This window comes from Pogoniulus pusillus, chromosome 3, assembly GCF_015220805.1.
Source record: "Pogoniulus pusillus isolate bPogPus1 chromosome 3, bPogPus1.pri, whole genome shotgun sequence".
In the NCBI taxonomy this organism is placed as follows: Eukaryota; Metazoa; Chordata; class Aves; order Piciformes; family Lybiidae; genus Pogoniulus; species Pogoniulus pusillus.
In genome coordinates this window covers 35,603,913-35,627,561 of record NC_087266.1, presented here as the reverse complement: position 1 = coordinate 35,627,561, position 23,649 = coordinate 35,603,913, and the positions used below count along the sequence as shown (strand labels likewise).

The following is a 23,649-nucleotide window of genomic DNA, read 5'->3' as shown; positions in this document are numbered from 1 at the left end:
TCCAACCCACATATGATTCTTGTTGCCGAAGCTGGCCCTAAATATGAGTTCACACAGTGGAGCCTGGGGAAATGCAACTCTTGCTTCAGCTCAGTGTTGGGTATTTGCACAGCATCTGCCTTACAGGGGTGGTGTCACACATGCTGCCAGTGAAAGTGGTCCATGATGATACTATGGACCATCTTCTCAGGACTTCCAGGTTTTATTCTCCCCTTGCTTGTTGATCCCTGGGCTATGCCAAGACTTATCACACTCTGTCTTTGTTTGAATTATGCTGATAGCTATGCACATCATATTTAGTCACTTGTTTCCTTATTATGACAAAGTGGTTGCCAAGCTCCCATAACAAAAAACTAAAACTCACTAGAATTTTACAGCAACACAAAAAATGTCCTAAATATTAAAAAAAAAAAAAAAAGTATGAATCAGCATTCACCAAAATATTCAAGTTGGACCAACATGCCAATGAGCTACAAAAGCTTAAGTCTTGTCTCCTAATAATTATTTCTTTCTTTATTCATGTTGTTTAGCTGAAAACATCTCTTCCCCTGGCTGCAGTTAGGAAGAAATGGATGTGTGGCCAGCAGGTCGAGGGACGTGCTTTTTGCTGATGACACTAAGCTGTGTGGTGCAGCAGACACACTGGAGGGCAGGGATCCATCCAGAGGGACCTGGACAGGCTGAAGAGGTGGGCACAAGCCAACCTCATGAGGTTCAACAGGACCAAGGGCAAGGTCCTTCATCTGGGTGGAGGCAATTCCAAGCACAAATCCAGGCTGGGCAGTGAGTGTCTGGAGAGCAGCCCTGAGGAGAGGGACCTGGGGGTGCCAGTGAACGAGAAGCTCAGCATGACCCAGCAGTGTGCACTTGCAGCACAGAAAGCCAACCAGAGCCTGGGCTGCATCAGGAGAAGTGTGGCCAGCAGGGCAAAGGAGGTGATTCTCCCCCTCTACTCTGTGCTGCTGAGACCCCAGCTGGAGTACTGCATCCAGTTCTGAACCTCTATTACAAGAGGGATGTGGAGATGCTGGAGTGTGTCCAGAGAAGGGCCACGAGGATGCTCAAAGGGCTGAAGCAGCTCTGCTGTGAGGACAGACTGAAAGAGTTGGGGCTGTGCAGGCTGGAGAAAAGGAGGCTCCCAGGTGACCTTCTTGTGGCCTTTCAGGATCTGAAGGGGGCCTACGAAAAAGCTGGGGAGGGACTTTTTAGGCTATAAGAGAGTGAGAAGGCTAGGGGGAACGGAGCAAAGCTGGAGGTGTGGAGATTCAGACTGGATGTGAGGAGGAACTTGCTCAGCATGAGAGTGGTGAGAGGCTGGAATGGGTTTCCCAGGGAGTTGGCTGAGGGCCCATCCCTGGAGGTGTTTATGGTCTGGCCAGATGAGAGGGTTTGGAACTAGATGATCCTTGTGGTCCCTTCCAACCCTGACTGATTCTATGATTCTGTGAAATACTTGTAGGTGATTTTTATCTCCGTATCTCTGTGTTATGATTTTTTAACATCTGCCACTATTGTGTTGACAGGCATTTGCACATTGACAGAGCTTCCATTTTCTGATACGGCTTCAGGGAAAAGCAGGGCTAACCTTCATGTTAAAACTTTTTGGGTTTTTTTTTTTGTTTTTCCCTTCCCCGGTACTGAAAGTACCAAAAAAGTCATCATTCTTTGAGATTTTATTGTCTTTATGTTTCTGTGATGGCAGAATTTTCCCAGTGTAGTCAACAGAGAAATGAGCTGTCTGCCCTGCATTGTACGGAGCACATTTCTACCAGACAAGATCACAATCAATACTCTGTCACTTCCAGGCCTTCACTACTACCAACAAAAATGAGCCCTCAGCTGTGTCTTATCCTCGGAAATGAGAAGCACCATCTATGAATCAGTAACTCAAGATGTCTTTTTGCTTCTGACAGACAAAACACATAGTCTTATCCTGACCATCAACAAATACTCCTTAATATACCATTCAGCATTTAAAGGATAATCTTGTGAATGGTACATGAAAATAATATTACAACTAAATCATAAGCTCTTAGGCTGTAAGCATTTTAAAACTGTGTGTCGGTGATGATTGTAAGAGCAGAGCAGTAATTGTATAGAAGATTCTTGGTGATAGTTTCTACAAAAGACAGTTTTTACTGGTCATACGTTCTGTTTGCTTTCTTAGTCATAGTCTAATGCCTAAGACTGGATATCTATCACGTTCCACTCTTGTATCTTCCCTTCCTCTGTTTTTCCTACCAGAGTTCCCCAAGTTAGCTTTAGTTCAATTATCTTCTCCCCCCTCGCCAGCTATATATTCCAGATAGGTTATCTCTTCTTCTCTATTATCTGAGCAGGCACTAGTGGGTCTTATTTCTAGCCTAAAGGACCTATTTTCAGTCCTAAAGTACTGGGAATGGCAGACAGAAAACACACAGATTATGTCATATTTTCTTGGTACCCGCAAACTGGAACTTCAATATATACTACATTTTCAGAGAATTTAGCACTTAGCTTCTGATTTTCTACTACACACACAGTCCAAGCATTCTCAAGGGTATTTCTCTTTAGCTACCCTTGGATTACCCCTTCATGAAAACAATGTTTATCCCAGTACTGAGACACATCCTTTGATCTTGCCAATCGCATGTACAAATGTCAGACATTTGATTTTATACTAGTCTGCAGATTCAAACACTTTGCATCTACAGCTATGAAATTCAGCTGCCTTGATTCTTGTTTTCACTGAATGTCAAGAAAATCCTCTAAAATTCAATCTCGTTGGAATGCTTTTCAGTGATATTTTCAGTTCTGTATGTGCTGACACAGATTCCTGCTAACTGATTTTAGGTATCCACCACTGCTCTTTAGATTAAAAATCTACTTGCCCTCAGCTACCTCTGTTAGGAGCACAAAATAGTAGAAAATTACCAAGCTCAATATAGCTGATAAACACAAGGTGACCAGAGCAGGCACAGAGGCTAGGAGAAGATCTGGTAGTTTGCGTTGCCATGGCACCAGGAAGAATGGAGTGGCTAGGTGGAGGCTTGCCATTCCATTCTCCCACTTATCACCTGCAGCACTGCTGAACAGAGGAGTCACACCAAACCCAAGAAATACCTTGTGCAATTAATAAAAGAACAACTGTTTGACCACCAGTAATGATGGTTTGCACAACACTCCTACCCACATACTTGGCACAACAGTAAATAATGAGGAGTAAATATTACCCCAATTTCATGTCTCATTTTGAGGGGATTGAAATCTTGATGCCAAATCTTCAGGAGCAGATTCATTTGTACTCCTCATCTCCCCATCCCCCCTCTGAAGGAATTCCTTTTGGTAAGATTTGCGACCTCAGCTATGCTGAATGCTTCCCTGGGAGATTGAGTTTGTGATTGCAACTGTATTTTATAGACCTAGTCTGCATTTACAGAGCTAGTCTGCAGTTTACTGCATTTATCGCTGGCAATCTTAAAGGATCTGTTTATGGAGCATATGAATAAACTGCACTATTGGAGTACCTGACTGCTGCTTTTGAATGCAGACAGATCTACAACAGACAGGCTGCTTGTGTGCCAGGTGTCAGGCATACAGTCACAGCAGGCATACCTATTAAGAAGTAAGTGCAGGCACCCCTATCCCCTCTGATTTCTAACGACCAGATAGAACACAAGGGGATTCATCTCTTACCAAACTTACTCTTCTATAAATAAAACAATTTCTATGGATAGTACTTTATGCCTACAGTTCAGTGAGATGAAGCAGGACTTATAAATTTATGTAGTCTTCACTTGAGAGACTAAAAGTAGTTCTGCTGATCTGACATAGAAACCATGATCAGATTCACAGAAGAAAGAGGGAACATATCTTGCACCCTATTAACTGCTCTTAATATGAAATTATACTCCTGCCAGCACTGTGAAGCCTAGTAAGTATTAGTTTGATGGGATATTAGCACTGCTGCTGAATAGTCACATTTCTGGAACTAGAAAAACAAATTAAAACCATAGGAACTGTGGAGTCTTGTGTATAATGTAAAAAGATAATTCAGATGAGAGCGATACTTTTTGGAGCAGTACACTCTAGGAATAATACAGCATATTAACCTTTCTAATGTGGCATTTAGGCAATGAAATTGAAGTTCCTGATGATAAAGAAGCAATCAAATTGTGATTAATGCACTATAGACTATTTGCTTAACTATTTTCCTGTAGATTTCACAGCATTTTACTACCAGCAGTTGCCTTCTGTATTTCCTATTCATTATCTTGTTGCCCATATGCTAGTTCTTGAAATGCTCTCACTTTCCTCTTCTCCCACTGTGTCTTGATGGAGTGGTACTGTAATGTGCCACGTCACAGTTGTACTAAGGAGAACTTGTAAAAAAGAAGCACACTGTGCTAAGTGATGATTATTACTTTCAAACAAGAATGTTAAAAACACCAGTGTGAAAAGTGATCTACAAAGCACCATTTCTTCTCAAAGACAAAAAGAAGAAAAAAAAAAAAAGAGATTGGAAGCATAAGTTGTAACAGTAGTCATAAAAATGGTTTAATGTCCCACCACTAGGAAAAAAACAAGTAATAGGCTAATATTTTAAGAAAGTCACACTACCAAGAGAAATAGATTAATCTGGGAAAGAAGAAAGCAGGTAATTTCAGGATGTGTTTTTTCTCAGTCAATCTCATCTTTGTTAGCTGTTCCAGCACTAGACTAATCCTAGTTAGGCAGACTCTAAACAGGGAGAGAGAAAAGCATTTGAAGTGTCCTTTCATTACATGTATGTTGACATAGAACTAGTTGTCTTCTAAAAACATGGCTTTCTTTCTAGTTTTTAGATAAGTAACTTAGACTTCATGTACAGCTTTGAAGCAGGAAGGAAATCAGAACCATTCCATCTGTTTTTGTCCCACTTACAGTACAAAAACTGTATTTAAGCATTTAAGTATTGCTGTGCTAGACACCTCCTATAGGCAATGGAGATTCAGGCAGATTCAGAGAAACTCCATTTACATTAAGTCCTCAAAAAAAAAAGTCTATATTGTTAACTGAAGTCAGATGAACGAGATCTTTATGCAAAAAAGCTTTGCATTTTGCCAAGGTCTCACAATAAATGGAATGCTTCTCAGCTAACCCAAAGAGATTAGAAGCTAATCTGATTGTCTATATCACACATTTAATACTTACATTACTTGATGACACTAACACATAGGAATTGCAAGGACATTTCTAAATATCATTTCATTGGTGGCCACATTTGTCAAGCTCATACCAAGTTTAATTTTTTATATAAAAGTCAAATGCCATGTTTTGTTTGAAAGTCAGAAGCATTCTGGGACTCTTACTTGTGTTTGCTTTAGTCTTGATTAATTTTTTCTGTTATGTTACTATGTGTTGCTAGTACAGCTTTCAAGTGGTGTAATTAAAGAAAATCTTACACCTCAGAAAATATACTTCCAGATCAGGTGTAGGCCTTACAGCAAGTTCCAAAAATGTGTCTCTTTATCTCTCTATCTCTGGTTTATTATTTATTTCAATTACTCTGCTTTTTTTTTTCAACATTTTCAGTTTACTTTTACCATTACAAAGGATGCTAGATGGAAAAAAAGGTCTTTAAAAAAACTAACAAACACTTGGAATGTCAAAATAACAACTTTAACAATCAGAATTTAACTAAACAAGTGAAGGGATTTGATTCTTTAATTGGAATCATTGAATCATAAAATCAGCCAGGTTGGAAGAGACTTCCAAGATCATCCACTCCAACCTAGCACCCAGACCTGGCCAATCAACTAGACCATGGAACTAAGTGCCTCAGTCAGGCTTCCCTTGAGCATCTGAAGGGACAGCGACTCCACCACCTCCCTGGGCAACCCATTCCAATGCCAATCACTTTCTCTGTGAAGAGCTTCCTCCTAGCATCCAGCCTAGACCTGCCCTGGCACAACTTGAGACTGTGTCCCCTTCTTCTGTTGTTAGTTGCCTGGGGAAGAGACCAACCCCCACCTGGCTACAACCTCCCTTCAGATAGCTATAGACAGCAATGAGGTCCCTCCTGAGCCTCCTCTTCTCCAGGCTAAACAACCCCAGCTCCCTCAGCCTCTCCTCACAGGGCTGTGTTCCAGGCCCCTCACCAGCTTCATTGCCCTTCTCTGGACATGTTCCAGTACCTCAACATCTATCTTGAATTGAGGAGCCCAGAACTGGACACAGTACTCAAGGTGTGGCCTGACCAGTGTTGAGTACAGCAGAAGAATAACCTCCCTTGTCCTACTGGCCACTCTGTTCCCGATACAGGTCAGGATGCTATTGGCTCTCTTGGCCACTTGGGCACACTGCTGGCTCATGTTCTGCTTCTATGTAGCATTACCCCCAGGTCCCTCTCTTCCTGGCTGCTTTCCAGCCACTCTGTCCCCAGCCTGTAGTGCTGCTTGGGGTTGTTGTGGACAAAGTGTAGAACCCTGCATTTGGCCTTATTAAATGTCATCCCATTGGCCTCTGCCCACCCATCCAGCCTGTCTAGGTCCCTCTGCAGGACTCTCCTACCCTCCAACAGATCCACACCTGCTCCTACTTGGTGTCACCTGCAAACTTACTGATGTTGGACTCAATCCCCTCGTCTAGATCATCAATAACGATACTGAACAGGACTGGGCCCAGCACTGATCCCTAGGGAACACCACTAGTGACAGCTGCCAACTGGATGTGGCTCCATTCACTGCCACTCTCTGTGCCTGGCCTTCCAGCCTGGTCTTGACCTATATCAGAGTGCATCTGTCCAAGCCACAAGCTGCCAGCTTTACCAGGAGCTTGTTGTGGCAGACAGTGTCAAAGGCTTTGCTGAAGCAAAGTGTGGATAATGTAATATATTGCTTTTGGGTTTTTTTTGACAAATAAGTGCTCAGCAGTAGCACTAACAATGTCACCTTCCATTGCATGATACAGTCTCTTCCACAGTCATTTGAGTACTGTAATCTACCACAATAACCTCTTAGGTGGCTGCACAAATGTTTAAATAGGAGTTTTGAATACAACTCAAAAATAAAACAATTGAAAGATGTTCTATTGCTGTCTGGAGTCACTGTAGTTTTCTACAAACACTATATATCCTAAGGAAAAAAAACACCTTACAGATCATCTGTTAAGTGCAGGATGCTGTAAAATCTGAACAGAAACTGCACAGGTCTCCTCGTAGATTTATATTTGCTATTTACAGTGCAAGCAGGACATTTTGTACAAGAATATATTTTGAAAGCATATGTCTGACAGAGCATAAGATAGAGAAAATCACAGAATGCTTTAAAATTTCAGTGTGTTACTGCTAAGCTGTAACTAACATGCTTGTTGCTAATAAAAGTCAATTAAATGTTAGCTCTGGTAATCCCATCTGTTGCACAGTGCTTAAAAATTTGTTTTAAAAAGTCTGAACTTTTGCTTCATGTCCCTGGCTTCACAGAAATTATACAGCACATAGATTTAATAGCCTTAGAGAATAATTTTGTTTCAAAGTGACTTCTGAAGGTCATCCGATCAAAGTCCTTGCTCAGTGCACATCAAACTAGGTCAGGTTACTCAATGACGTTTTTGGTCAAGTCTTTACTACCTCCAAGAAGAGATCTCAAAAACTCCATTGCTTATTGCTTCTCTAGTGTGTGACTACTCCCATGGTTTAAAAATAAAAATAATCTTAACATAGTGTGTTCTGATTTGTGCCTCTTATTTATCACTCTGCACCTCCAACAACAGTCTGACACCATCTTGTTATCTTTCAATCAAGTAGATGCAGAGAGCAATAAGGTCTCCCTTAGCCCTTCCTTTACCTAGGTTCAACAGGCCCTTCTCTCCCAGACTCTCCTCACATGCCATGTGCGCCATCATCCAACTACTTAGCAACCTCCACTGGACTCATTTCAGTGCATCCATGTCCTGTACTGAGGGACAACAAAGTAGACACAATACTTTGTACGTGGTCTTGTGGGTGTCAAATGTGAAAGGATCACCTTCCTTAACTTAATAATTCTCACTAACACATCCTGGGATGCTGTTGGCCTCCTTGCTGCCAGAGTACATTGTTGGGTTACACTCAACTTGGTGTCCTTCAAGACCCCCAGGTCCTTTTGTGCAGAGCTTCTTTCTAGGCAATTGCTCCCCAGTCTGTACTGGTGCCTGAGGTGGCTTGTCCCCAGATTGCAGACTTCACATTTCCCTTTGTTGAACTTTGCAGTGTTCCTGTCTCTCCACTCCTCCCACCCTGCCATCTAGATAGCAGCCTTGTCCTTGAATAGACAGATCATCTGCAGCTGCCAGTTTGGTGACATGTGCAAACTTTTATCTGCTGTGAGAGAGACCTCTATCCTATGATCTAAATAATTAAGCTGTTAAACAGTACTGGACTTTAATGCCTGAAGAACATCTCTATTTGCTGGTAAGCATCTGGACTTTTTTCTGCCTGTCTGCCCTGTCAGCTTTCCACCAAATTCATTGCCTATTTATCTATGTCACCAATGTGGTGATAAGGAGGTCAACACTGTCAAAACAAAGCATGCCATGAAGTTAACAGTGCTGTTATCTGGTCCCCATCTATTGACCAGTATTTGGTCAGCTATTTTAAATAGCAAAAAGCCATCTGATGATTTTGTATATAAATTCAGTTAAACAGCACATGTTAAATAAATGTTAACATTGTCTCCCTTCTTATCTCACAGAATTAACCAGGTTGGAAAACACCTCTAGAATCATCCAGTCCAACCTATGATGTAACTTTTCTTATTACCTAAACCATGGCACTAAGTGCCTCATCCAGCCTCCTCTGAAACACCTCCAGGGATGGTGACTCCACCACCTCCCTGGGCAGCCCATTCCAATGACAGTCACTCTTACGGCAAAGAATTTTCTCCTAATGTCCAGCCTAAATCTGCCCTGGTGCAGTTTAAGACTGTGTCCTCTTGTTCTGTCATTGGGTGCCTAGGAGAAGAGACCAACTTTCACCTCGTTATGACCTCCTTTCATGTAGTTGTAGAGAGCAACAAGGTCTCCCCTCCTTCTCCTATTTAAACACCCCCAGCTCCCTCAGCCGCTCCTCAAAGGGCTGTGTTCCAGCCCCCTCACCAGCCTTGTTGCCCTTCTCTGGACACATTCAAGTACCTCAACATCTTTCTTAAATTGAGGAGCCCAGAACTGGACACAATACTCAAAGTGTGGACTAACCAGCACTGTGTACAGAGGCAGAATGACTTCCCTAGTCCTGCTGGCCATACTATTCCTGATACAGGCCAGGATGCTGCTGGCCTTCATGGCCACCTGAAAAGACTGCTGCCTCACGTTCAGCTACTATCTACCAACACCCCCAGGTCCCTCTCTTCCTAGCTGCTCTCCAGCCACTCTGTCTCCAGCCTGTAGCACCACATGAAGTTGTCGTGGCCAATGTGCAGAACCCAGCACTTGGACTTGTTAAAATTCATGGCATTGGACTGTGCCCATTTATCCATTTTAGTTAAAGCCATATTTAGACTGAAATGAAAGACTGAATATACAACCACCTTCCATTAATGACTTCATCAACATCTATGAATCACATTTTTCTTAATGTCAGTGTGGAGAATTGTTACAATTTTGTACGCTTCAAGATGAGCTGTAGCAAATGGAACTGGATAGGAAAGGTTTTACATGGCACTATCTCCCTACTCCAACTGACCAAATCTTAAATATGAAATTTGGTGACTTGGGTAATAAAATGACTAATAACATGATTGCTAAAGCTCTTCACCATAAAAGATCATTATAAAATTAGCATGAGGTACACACTTCACATAATGAAATGGTTGCTCCATCTGCAGTATAATCAGAATTCTTAGTAAGTTAAAGGGTCTAGAAACAGATAGTGCATGTCACTAAGACTACTTACATGATTATAATTAACTTTTAATATTGTTTTGCTGTGATGGGACTAATGACCCTTGCAATGTGAAGCAAAGATCTGCTTCTGCAAGATACTAAATACCTTCTATCACTTCATTCAAAGGGATGTGAAAGCATTTCACATCTCCCAGGCTTGGAATTGTAATGTACATTTGAGTCCTTTATATTGCTAACATTTTGACTAAGTTCCAGACACATTACTCATTTTATTAATATATGTTATGGATATTTTCCTTATAATCACCCTCCAGTGCAGGGCATCAAAGCAATTTAAGATTTTCCAGGTTTATGTTTAGCAATTCATTTTGAAACACAGTGAAATAAAAATGTAGAATAAGCTCAATCAGCTCAGTAGTCTAACTGCAGTTTCAAGATGCAAAATGATCACTAAATTTTAAGCTAAGTTTCCTGAGTAGTTAAGCACTGACAGATTAAATCATTGTTAAGTGTGAAGCATTTTAATTTTCCCTTTGAAATAATCAATGAAATGGCATGACACTGAGATGAAGAAACTGGTGGCAAAACTCAAAAAGCCACATTCTAAATTACTAAGTGTTATCTACATAGCACAACACAAGCAGAACCAAGCTCTTCTTTGGGGGAGAGAATGCAAGCTACAGTCATCCTCAAAAGCTTACCAAGTATGAATACAATATTTAAGAACTTCCCATTCTTTAAAATCAAGCTGCAATTACAGTGTTAAGGAAAAACACAGCAAACCTCTCTCAGTATTTACTAATGTAGAAAAGCAGTTGTTATGAGAAGGACTAATGGTACATCAAGGGCTAATGGTACATCAATAAACAGAGTTTATTACACTAACAAGGTCTATTAAAAACTTCCAGCAACAAACACATAGTGGTTCAAAGTAAAGTGTATTATAAAATAAGTCATATATTCTAAAAAGAGCTGCATCCCAACAAGGTTGCCACCACAATTTTGAGACAGACTATCTGCTGGTTTATAAAGAGAGAGATGAGACCATGCACTACGACGCTGATTTCTGACAAGTCTGACAAGTTGATAAATTGCTGACTTTAGAGGTTATCTTCTCTACATATGACACTCCTGAAAACTAAAACTATAAAAAAACCACCAAAGTAGTTAGAAGAAGGTATTTGGTTTAGCTTATTGCTGTTTTTTTTGCATTTTTCTGCACACCCCCTCCCTCCCCCGGCCAGGCCAGGTTTCAGATGTTTATATGTATCTGAGGGCTGGCCAGGAGGGGAGGGACAGGCTCTGCTCATTTGCTCTCTGGGATAGGACAAGTAGCAATGAGTGTAAATTGCAGCAAAAGAGGTTCTGCCTCAACACAAGGGGGAACTTGTTTACTGTAAGGGTCCCAGAGCACTGGAATGGGCTTCCCAGAGAGGTTGTGGAGTCTCCTTCTCTAGAGCCTTTCAAGGCCTGTCTGGATGTGTTCCTCTGTGATCTGTGTTAGATAGTATTGTACCACTCTGGCAGGGGGGTCGGACTCCATGATGTCCTTGGGTCCTTTCCAACCCCTAACATCCTGTGATCCTTTTTTTTCAGACATCACACATACATTATGTATGATCATGTAATTCTGATAATAAATTAGGAACTTAAATTTACCAGACATATGGCTTTGCAGATTGAAAATCTACAGAAATTGACAAGCCAGTAAAGACCCAGATTGCAATTAAGAAGCAGAGAAATCTTAAACCAAGAGAGATATGGATATTTGTGTACAATGAAGTTAGCAGACTCATTCAAACCTAATTCCTAAAAAAGCCTTGAAATGAAAAATTAAAAAAAAAAATTCAACCCCAAACCCATCAAATAGCAGCAGGGTAAATTCACGCCTTGGAAACAAAATAATCCACACTAAATCTAAAAAAGGAAGCTAATTAAACTTGGCATTTCTGCTCTTATTTTACATTTCTTGCTTCTAATGCTTTAATTTAAAATGTTGCCATTTAACATTTAGTTGGATACTCAAGTTAAAAAATTCCATTAATAAAAAGCATGGGAAATGCAAACATAGAAATCTCCAACTTTCATTGTTCACTATGTTTTTATGAAGTCTAGACTGTTCTCTCAGCCCCCATCAATCTCATGACTTTGCTATTTGGCAAGTGTATTTAGAGTCATAGAATCAAACAGTTTGGAAGAGACCTCCAAGATCATCCAGTCCAACCTAGCACTCAGCCCTGGCCAATCATCTAGACCATGGCACTAAGTGCCTTAGACAGGCTTTGCTTGAACACCTGCAGGGATAGTGACTTCACCACCATCCTGGGCAGTCCATTCCAATGCCAATCACTCTCTGTGAAGAGCTTCCTCCTAACATTCATTCCTGAAAATTTTCCAAATGTTCACTAGTTGTCCTTCACTGCTTTCTTACCTTAATTTCCTCACTGCCTCCCTTCCTCCATGCACATATTCTCTTTTCCTCACTTAGAATTTGTATTTCAAAAGAATGATTTGACATTTGACACTGAAGACTGAAGATCTCAGTAAATAGCAGGGGTATTATATCTCTGCTTATAGAAAGATATAGATATAACTGCAGTTAATTATTTTTTTAAATAATTATAGGATCAGTCAGGGTTGGAGGGGACCACAAGGATCATCTAGTTCCAACCCCCCTGCCATGGGACACCCCACCCTAGATCAGCCTGGACACAGCCTCATCCAGCCTGGCCTGGAACACCTTCAGGGATGGGGCCTCATCCACCTCCCTGGGCAACCCAGTCCAGGCTCTCACCACTCTCATGATGAACAACTTCCTCCTCACATCCACTCTGAATCTCCCCACCTCCAGTTCTGTCACCTCCTGATATCCTGAAAAGTCCCTCCCCAACTTTTTTGTAGGCCTCCTTCAGATACTGCAAGGTGACAAGAAGGTCACCTCGCAGCCTCCTCTTCTCCAGACTCAACAGCCCCAACTCTTTCAGTCTGTCCTCACAGGAGAGCTGCTCCAGCCCTCTGATCATCCTTGTGGCCCTTCTCTGGACACACTTCAGCATCTCCACATCCCTCTTGTAATAGGGGCTCCAGCACCGGATGCAGTACTCCAGGTGGGGTGTCAGCCAAGTGGAGTAGAGGGGGAAAATCATCTCCCTCGCCCTGTTGGACACACTTCTCCTGATGCAGCCAAGGATCTGGTTGGCTCTCCGGGATGCAAGTGCACACTGCTGGCTCATGTTGAGCTTCTGGTCCAGCAGCACCCCCAAGTCCCTCTCCTCAGGGCTGCTCTCCAGCCAGTCCCTGCCCAGCCTCTTTTTCTGCTTGGCATTGCCTCAACCCAGATGCAGGACCTTGCACTTGGGTGACAAGACATTTGCTGCTTTCCTAAGGTTCTAACACTTTAAATTAGTACTTCAGCTAAGAGCTAATGAGGATTAGTCTTTGATTTTGAGTTTGCTTTGCATTTTTTTTTATAGTTATCAACAGCTAATGTTACCTAGGTAATTAATAAAGAAGCAAAATTATTTTAAGATGAGATTTAACTTGTCATAACTCAAAATTATGAACACATTCTATAGTATATTCCGTCTTTATACATCTATTTTTGCAAGATTATTTAATTTTTAAAGTATTTGTCTTACAAGCAGTGTAGATGATCGTTTCACAGAATCACAGAATCCAGAATTTCTTAGATTGGAAAAAATTTTCAAGCTCATCGAATCCAAGCATTAGTTTCACACTGACAAGTCCTTGTCTATATCAAATCCCTCAGCACAACATCTAATCACTAGGAATTGCTATGGTTGGAAAGGACCACCAGCATCATCCAGTCCAACCTTCATCCCAGCATCCGTCATCACTAGATCATAGCCTCAAATGCCACATGCACTCTCCTTTTAAACACCTCCAATCATGGCAACTCCACCACCACCCCGGGCAGCCAGTTCCAGTGCCTGACCACCTGTGGGAAGCTTTCTCCTGCAACGAGGTATGGAATGTAAACATCAGGCCCTGTGATGGGAAGTGTCTTTGGAGTCTTACAGGCTCCCAGGGGCCTAGGCTGAGAACTATGAGCAACCCATGCACAGCTGTCAGGGGGTGGAAACTGCCGGCCCCTGGGGCAGACACAGCCCCAGGGGGCTGACTCCGGCCAGCCCCCCTGGGTGGGAGCCTCAGGGTGTTTACCACAGGTGACCTAACTCTGCCTTACACATAACTTGGGGCCAATCTGTACTGTCCACTTCTGCCAGCCCCAGGCTGGTTGTGCACACCTCCTCTGAGGCACTATATAAGCCATTGTATTGCCTTAATAAAGTGTACTGTTGTACTGATGCCTAGAAGCTGCTGTCTCGAGTCATCAGTACCCCGATCTCACCTCTCGCCAGCCTCCATGCCCCAACAACCACCCTCTCAGTAAAGAACTTCCTCCCAACATCCAACCTAAACCTCCCCTGACGCAACTTGAAGCCATTTCCTCTTGTCCTATAATTAGTAATTCGGGAGAAGAGACCAACTCCAGCCTCACTACAACCTCCTTTTACGTTGTTGTAGAGGGCAATAAGCTCCCCTCTCAGCCTCCTCTTCTCCAGACTAAAGAACCTCAGATCCCTCAGCCGCTCCTCATAGGTCATGTTTGCCAGACCTCTTTCCACAGCCTTGTGGCCCTTCTCTGCACCTGCTCTACTGGAGTTTTATCTCAAAAAAACTTTGTGGTAAGGGTTTGCCCAGGGAGGATGTGGATACTCCTTCCCTGGAAGTGTTCAAGGCTAGGTTAGATGAGGCCTTGCGTGACTTGCTCTAGTGGGAGGTGTTCCTGCCTATGGCGAGTGGTTGGAACTGGATGATCTTTGAGGCCTCTTCCAACCTAAACCATTCTATGAGACAATGATTCTATTATTCTGTAACAGGCCTAACAGTATTTCACTATAGCACTGTGGTCAGTAGAATAAAAACTATTATCTTTTGTTTTGAAAATACTTTAAGCAATATTTAAGAGACAGAATGGGGTCAAAAACATAATTTCTTGTGCTTAATGTATGTATTCTGTAGGTAAAAAGAAGAGGATGAGAGCTACATAGTTTCTGCCATTAGCACTCACCTTGCCTTACTTTCATGAAGTGTTTCTTGTCTATTCTTTGTTATTTGTACTGTATTAGAAAAATCTTCTGATAATTAGCAATCTAGAAGTGGCTATTCAGATAGTTAGCTATAATTCCCTAGTCAAGGAAATGATAAGTTATAAAAATACTGTGGCTCTCTAATGCTAAGTATCCAGAAAGATATTCAGTATTTCTGATAATTTCAAGAAGTGTAGAAAGAAATCAATGCTATTTCACTCATCAAAAGCCTTCAAAGTTCTCCCAAATGCTGTCAAAGCATCAACCCTTTGAGTTTTTTTTTCCAATAGGTGTTTTTCATTTTTCAAAGATGTTTATTTACTGAGAAATCCACTCTTTATATGACAAATAATCTAAATATTTAAGATGGTAACTAAGGAAAATGCATTTCAGCTGCTTTGTTTCAAATTTTCATGAAGAAATACGCTGGTTTGTTTTTTTCTTGTTTACAAAGAAGAAATATCCAAACTCCAAACGCTGCACTGAATAATCAATTGTTCTGCCTTCATGCCACGAACTTCTCAAGCCACTTAGTACAGCTTTCAAGTAATAGTAGATTTTTAAAAGCAAGGAGCACTATTATTTCCTATACGGAATATGGCAGATATTTCCTATACACTATATGGTAGATATTTAAAAGCAAGGAGCTTTTCTAGGAGCACCATTATTTCCTATACACAATAAACAAGCTTTTGCAATGATCCTTGTAAGAGGATTTAAAGATTCAGAATCCTGGACCCTGAAATGGGTCAAGAACTGGCTGGAAGGCAAGGCCTAGAGAGTGGCAGTGAATGGTGCCACATGTAGTCAGCAGCTGTCACTAGTGCTGTGCCCCAGGCATCAGTGCTGGGCCCAATCCTGTCTAATATCTTTATTGATGATCTGGACCAGGAGATTGAGTCCAGCATCAGTAAGTTTGCAGATGACACCAACTAGAAACAGGTGTGGATCTGTTGGAGGGTAGGAGAGCCCTGCAGAGGGACCTGGACAGGCTGGGTGGAATGGGCAGGGGCCAATGGGATGAGACTGAACAAGGCCAAGTGAAGGGTGCTACTGGCTGGGGACAGAGTGGCTGGAAAGCAGCCAGGAAGAAAGGGACCTGGGTGTACTGGTAGGTAGTAGCTGAACATGAGCCAGCAGTGTGCCCAGGTGGCCAGGAGAACCAGTGACATCCTGGCCTGCATCAGGAACACTGTGGCTAGTAGGATAAGGGAGGTTATTCCTCCCCTATACTCAGCACTGGTCAGGCCACACCTTGAGTACTGTGCCCAGTTCAGGGCTCCTCAATTCAAGAGAGATGTTGAGATACTGCAATGTGTCCAGAGAAGGGTAACAAAGCTGGTGAGAGGCCTGGAGCACAGCCCTGTGAGGAGAGGCTGAGGGAGCTGGGGGTGTTTAGCATGGTTAATCCTATGATTCTATGAATTTGAGATACATAACTTGCAACTCTTAAAAAAAACACACCCTGAACAGCTCTAAAGGGCCTTTATACTCTCCTGAAAGCATGAAATCTTTTTCAGAAACAAACATTTCCCCATTTTTTTGTGGTGGAGGCCCACACAGGCCCAAATAGGCTTATTCACAGGCCTATGCTTGCCTGGACATGTTTTCCCACCAAAACGTGTTTTTCTGTCTAAAGCAGGGGAAATCACATTGGGCGGACAAAGGAGCACAACAAGCCTGGTGCCTTAGAGTCTGGCCTGCCCTGGTTATATAAGGTTGATGTAAACAGGTTGCACAAGCCCACGCACTTAGCGTGTGGCCCACCTGTGCTGTTCCTATATTTGGGGGTACCAGACCTGTGGACTCTTCCTTATTTGGCGTGCTTTGGCCTGCTGCCAGATGCTTATTGGACAGTATTGTGGCCAAAGGACCATCAATCTCGGCCCACCTCCTATAAATAGGGCAATTCAGGTACACAAAGCGCTCCTGCCACCATCCCCCCGCTCACCTCTCCCAGCCTCCTCGTCGCCTGGGGCCGCTACCTTTACCCGCTGTGTATGACTCTGTCCCACAGTACTTTGCACCGATCCAGTGGGCGATCGACCAAGGCGTTCCCGGCTGGCAGCCGCTCCAGCCCGCCGCCGCTCCAGCTCGCCACATCAGCCCGATTTGGCCGTGGAACCTTCTCAGACAGCGCGCCCCAATATCCAAACTGAATTATTTAGGTCCATGAGGATCAACTACATGGCTTTCGCTACACATATTTGGGACCACAGAGACTGTGACTTCTACTTAGTGAGTAATTGTACTCTCGATTTGAACAGCTAAGAAATCTCAGTGACTTTACCAGTGGCACTTTATGCCACAAGAATCTCTATCCAGAACCTTTCCAAACCCAATTGCTTAGTCCTGCTGTATATAGACATTCTGTAAAATAGTTTCACTAACCGCATACAAAGAATTTGTGTGGGTTAACTGTATATAAGTTTGGGGGAAATTCTCTTTGTATATATTTTTCAGTTATTTTAAAAACCTTCAAATCAGCCTCATATCTTACCCCAAATGCAAACAAAACTCCTCTACAACACTTTTTTTTTTTTTTTTTTTTTTTTTTTTTTTTTTGATAGGTCTTCCTTCTCAGATTCTCTGGATAGAACAAGGCAACTTGGATAACAAACTCCCCCTTGCTCTCCTTCACATTCACATCCTTTAACACACAGAGTGCAGTAACACGATGCCTATGAAAATATCACGTACTATGAAACTTAAGTTTTAGGATTATGTTTTCAATGGGTTGGAAATTTAATCACATACAGAAAAAAATATTGGAATAGCATAGTTGAATAGATATGATTATTGCCTTTCTGGCAAAGACAGTGTGATTCATGCACACCTGCAAATGTAATTGTAGCTACATCAAGAGTTTGCTTATTAATTACAACTGACTGCCATTTTGAGCTACTATTTTTTCCCATTACTTATAATATAGACTTTAGACTTCAGCATTAAAACTGGTAATAGACGATATAAAATACCTCATATCTTACAAATGGGCACAGATCTTTGTGAGCTTCCTGATACAGAGAATCATAGAATCAGTCAGGGTCAGAAAGGACCACAAGGATCATCTAGTTCCAAACCCCCTGCCATGGCCAGGGACACGCTAGCCTACATCAGGCTGGCCACAGCCTCATCCAGCCTGGCCTTAAACACCTCCATCAATGGGGCCTCAACCACCTCCCTGGGCAACCTATTCCAGGCTCTCACCCTCTCATGCTGAACAACTTCCTCCTCACATCCAGTCTGACCCTATTCATCTCCAGCTTTGCTCTATTCCCCCTAATCTTGTCACTACCTGATAACCTAAAAAGTCCCTCCCCAGGGAAGATATACATCATATATGCACCATTCACAAATCTTTGAACATACTGCAATGGCCTAATTTCATTAATCTCAAATTTACTTCAATGTATTGTTTTAAGGAATCATAGAATCAGACAGGGTTGGAAGGGACCAAAAGGATCATCTAGCTCATGAGATCTTTTTAAAGCAAGTTTTTTCTCTACTAGGGTTTTCATTTTTATGTTGCTTTTCTCTCAAAAAGTTTAAAAAGTGTGAATATATCAAAGTAATATAAAAATCTAAAAATCTAAAAATCAAAATGATAGGTTGATAGGTTTTGCCAGCCCATACCTGTTCAAGTCTAATACAATCTCATTCTAAGGTTGATCAGATGAATTCTGCTCTGACAGCTTATTTGTCACCACTGACAGATGCATATAAAACTGACAAGCTCAGACCTGGAAACTAGCATTTTAGATGTCTAAATACAGAGAAAAGTAAAACCAGCCACCGAGCTAGCTCTGTAAGTGTATAATGAGCTGTAGTGATAAGAAAAACACAGTTAAACCACTGAATTACATTGACTTACAGAAAAGAATAAATAAGGACATAATTGCTGGACAAGCAAAGCAGGCTCACTGAAATCTGCTCTGTTACTTCAATAGCAACTTCAGTAAAGACCAAAACGTGGAGTTGTCATCCCTGGAGGTGTTCAAGCAAAGACTGGATGGGGCACATAGTGCCATGGTCTGGATGACTGGCTAGAGCTGGGTGCTAGGTTGGACTGGATGCTGTCTACAACTACCTGAAAGGTGGTTGTGGCCAGGAGGAGGTTGCTCTCTTCTCTCAGGTGGCCAGCTCCAGAACGAGAGGACATAGCCTCAAGCAACGCCAGGGGAGATTTAGGCTCGAGGTGAGGAGAAAGTTCTTCACTGAGAGAGTCATTGGACACTGGAATGGGCTGCCCGGGGAGATGGTGGAGTCGCCGTCCCTGGAGCTGTTCAAGGCAAGACTGGACATGGCACTTGGTGCCATGGTCTAGCTTTGAGCTCTGTGGTAAAGGGTTGGACTTGATGATCTGTGAGGTCTCTTCCAATCCTGATCTGTGATACTGTGATCTTGGAGGTCTTTTTCAACCTGGTTGATTCTATGATTCTATGATTATTTCTCAGAAATAATACGTAATCTACTCTTTATGCATGCTTCATGTCTTGAGTCAGATGTTTTTAATTTTGTCAATCTATGAAGATTCAAATTCCTACCAATATGATTCAGATTCTGAATAATGCATTTTTGCCTCATTGATTCTGATTAATTTTTAATATAAATGGTATACCTCTTTTGTCAGGGTTAAATGGAATAAAAATAAAATATTGACAGATAAAATTCTTTATGTCTTTGACTTTCTGTCTTAATGTACTTCACAGATGAATAAAAGAAAGGATATTTTTTGGAAAAAAAAACCCAAACCTGTGCTAGTTTGAAGCTAGCTAGAATGTTTTGGTGAAAAGAACTAGATTACAGGCTGTGAAAGGAAAAACAATGGTGATGTCTGCTTCCCTCAGAAGTCTCGCAGAGGAGTTCGGGAAGAAGAAATGAAAGCATTAGATAACACTCTCGCCATTTTGCCTCTCTCTCGCTTGGGCTGCTGACTGAGCTGCATCTCCCTAACCTCACCTTCCATTTGGCCTAACCCACTTTGCTTCTTAACCTTTTGGCCAAACCTCTATTCTTCTTTAGGACTGGGGTAAGGTTGAGAGGGGTAGGGGGAAGGTGCAGGGGTGGTTGAGAGCCCCTCCTAGGGACTCAGGTTTCTGGGAGGGGAGTTGTGTTTCTGTATTACCTTTTACCTTGTATATTTCCATCTATAACTGTATCTACTGTAAATATCTGCTTGTATGTTGTGCTAGCTGTAAATGAATAGCTTCATTTACATTTCCAGAGCCAGCTGAGTCTAGTCTGGGTGATTTCTAAAGTGTGGGGGGGTGGGGAACACCCAAACCATCACAAAACCAAACTTCTCTTAATATTGTTCCAGTGTAGAACAAAGGAAATTACAAAGCTTCCCTAAAGCTTTGGTCAGGGGTGACCTCATTGCTGTCTACAACTACCTGAAGGGAGGCTGTGGCCAGGTGGGGATTGGTCTCTTCTGCCAGGCAACCAGCAACAGAACAAGGGGACACAGTCTCAAGTTGTGCCAGAAGAGGTATAAGCTGAATGTTAGGAGGAAGTTGTTGGCAGAGAGAGTGATTGGCATTGGAATGGGCTGCCCAAGGAGGTGGTGGAGTCACTGTCCCTGAAGGTGTTCAAGAAAAGACTGGATGAGGTGCATAGTGCCATGGTCTAGTTGACTGGATAGGGCTGGGTGATAGGTCGGACTAGATGGTCTTGGACATCTCTTCCAACTTGGTTGATTCTATGATTCTATGACTACATATATATATATATATATATATATATATATAAAATTTTTAAAAAAAAGTTATTTATTTTCAAAGGATGCTTTACTATTGTCACCTGTATGTGAACATGTACCTGAGTAACACATACATTGTTCTCACTTAGCTGACACTGCATTCATCCCAGCAGGCTAAAGTTGAGAGGAATCACTAGTTCTATAATTTGAAAGGGACTACTTACAAAATAAAGTTCTATATAAGGTGTCGTACACCATAAGGTGTAAGTACAGACTTGTTTCAGTCCAAAAATTATCAATACATTTCTGCATATAGAAGATTCACAAGATGAAAATGCAGATATTCTAAAACTGCCTTACCATAGTGTAATTGTGAGCCACCTTCATAAGCTCTGTGCAGCCTTGTGCATCAGCAAATGCTCGTATTCCCAAACAGTTGGATGGGTGCAAAAGCTTCATCAGAAAATGGCAGCAAACCTCTACTACTTGAGGGAGCTGAAGGAGGCAGGCAGCTGCTAGAAGATTTTCAATGGTGTCTTCTTTCAATTCCAGGCAGCCTTGAAAAAAAAAGATTGACAACACGTGACTTTGGAATATTTGGATTGTTTTTACCAGAACAATAAAATTTGAGCAAACACCTGGATACCTAACAGGCCTTATTTATTTGTTTATGCATTTAAATTAGTAAGTCAGCTTGCATTACCTTCAGTGGTACAGAGTAAAACACACAACTCTTTACCTCCCAGCAAAGAACGAAATAACTAACATAGTAAGAATAGAGTCATAAAAATACCTTCAAAACAGAGCTTAAAATCACCAAACTTCACATTGTTTATTTGTAATGTGACTTCAGAATTCATTTTATCTGAGAAACATATGGCAGGTCTCTCATAGCATATGCTTCTTCTAAATGACTTAAAGTTAGATAAAGGAACATATATGGTTTCATCATATTTATCTTTCATTAATTAACATTTAGACAGCACCTCATTACATAAGCTGTTATCTTTGTCTTGCAGACTGATACACTGTGCTAGTTTGAATCTAGCTGGGATATTTTGGTGAGAAGAATTAGATGATAGGCTGTGAAAAGGAAACAATGGTGATGTCTACTGCACTCATAGGCTTGCTGAGATGGATAAAAATAAGAACATATACACAGATAAAAGAGTTGCTCTCTGGCTCTGGCTGAATGCACTTCTCTCTAACCTGCTGTCTGTGTAACTAATCCCTTTGCTTCCAAATGCTTCCGAACCTCCCCATGCCAATCCTCCAAACACACTTAGAATGTAAGGCAAACACTGGGATAAGGTAGAGGGGTGGAAAGGAGGGGGAAGGGTGGTTGGGAGCCCCTCTTGGGGACTCAGGTTTCTGGGAGGGCTGTTGTGTTTCTGCATTACTTTCTAACTTGTATATTTCTGTCTAGAGCTGTATCTAGTGTAAATATCTGCTTGTATCTTCTGCTTAGCTTTAAACATAAAGCTCCAGGGAGGTGGTGGAGGCACTGTCCCTGGGGGTCTTCAAGAAAAGCCTGGCTGAGGCACTTAGTGCCATGGTCTAGTTGATTGGATAGGGTGGGTGCTAGGTTGGACTGGATGATCTTGGAGGTCTCTTCCAACCTGCCTGATTCTATGATTCTATGATTCTATGATTTTAATTTCCAGCTCAGGTGAGTCTAGTCTGGGTGATTTCTTAAGTGGGGGAGGTGGGTAACTCCCAAACCATCACATACACTTATTAATAAATAAAAGAGAATAAAATAAACTTTTAAAATAATTGTTTTTGTTTTTGTTTTTTTTTTGTCAGAAGTGCTACTTTCATTCTCATGCTCTCCCCAAAACTTCCTTTTTAGATGTTGGGGTTTTTTTGTGTTGGGCCTTTTTTTTCCACATTAGTATCTCTTCTACACCTTCTACATGACTCACATAAGAAAATATAATTGAGAGATTCTGAGATGTCTTGGAGAATACAAAAGAAAAAATAAGAAATGAAATGTGCTAATACATACATTTTAAGAAAATAACAATTCTAATTTTATTTTGCTGTTGGTAAAGCGTTAATCCTCCTGGAAGAGTGGTCTTCACCCTGACTCCAGGTCCTCCTGACTCCTCTCTAGGGGTGGGTCCAAGTCTTACTTGAGGTGTAGTGCTTAGCCCACTCCCAATTCCGATCTAGCCCCCTATAAAAACAGGAGAACTTCCTATTTTGTTCTCTCTTGCCCTGCCTCCCTCCTTGACATGACCACACTCCTGTTCCTGCTGCTCTTTGTTTCAGCACGTGGCCATCGATTCATGAGGCAGACAAAACCCACTGCCAACAATTTAGTTGTGTATATATATATTATATCTTGTTTTCCCTTCCCTATACCTTTTGTAACTCCCCTACCTCAAATACCTTGTATTTATTGTTATTTTTTTCTCTTTTAACTTCAAAATCAAAGTAAGACTATTTATTTGGGTATGTTTATTTTTTCCTCTCTACATCTAATTCCTTTTATTTGAAAAAAATGGGGGAAGAGGGAAAAGCATCCTATAAATTATTATTGGTTCTATAAACTGTATTTGATTCTCTGGGAAATTTAAACTAAAACTGAGACAGCTGTATTTGGAAAAATAATTTCAAACTGTAAGACAATTAAATGCATATTGATCTTCATGTTTAAAGTAATGTAATTCAGCAGATATTGTATTTCTTGTCAAATAAAGAGAAATCTACAAACCTTAACAGTCCATTCACAAGGCACCAAGTAAGTCTACAACCCTCAAATTCACAACAGAATGACACTGAAAAGTTCTCATATGTTGTGACACCAAATGCAAAACACTGTCACCATGTCACTGAAGTTCTGATCTCTTTTCCTTTTTCCACAGTATCTGCTGCTTTTAATATAAGATGGAAGCTGGGAAGTTGGACATAATTTGATTTAGTTATAACATGCTTTTTTAGAATCAAAGAATTAACCAAGTTGGAAGAAACCTCCAAGAAAGATCATCC

General features: G+C 41.6%; 1 protein-coding gene across 1 annotated transcript in view; it reads right to left on the bottom strand.

Annotated features, from left to right (window-relative positions):
• KLHL1 (kelch like family member 1) overlaps positions 1-23,649 on the bottom strand; it is a 311,682-nt gene that overhangs the window by 160,567 nt on the left and 127,466 nt on the right. The window contains exon 4 of the mRNA XM_064174201.1: positions 21,016-21,212. Within this exon, the coding sequence (XP_064030271.1) occupies positions 21,016-21,212 (197 nt within the window). The remainder of the gene's footprint in view (positions 1-21,015; positions 21,213-23,649) is intronic.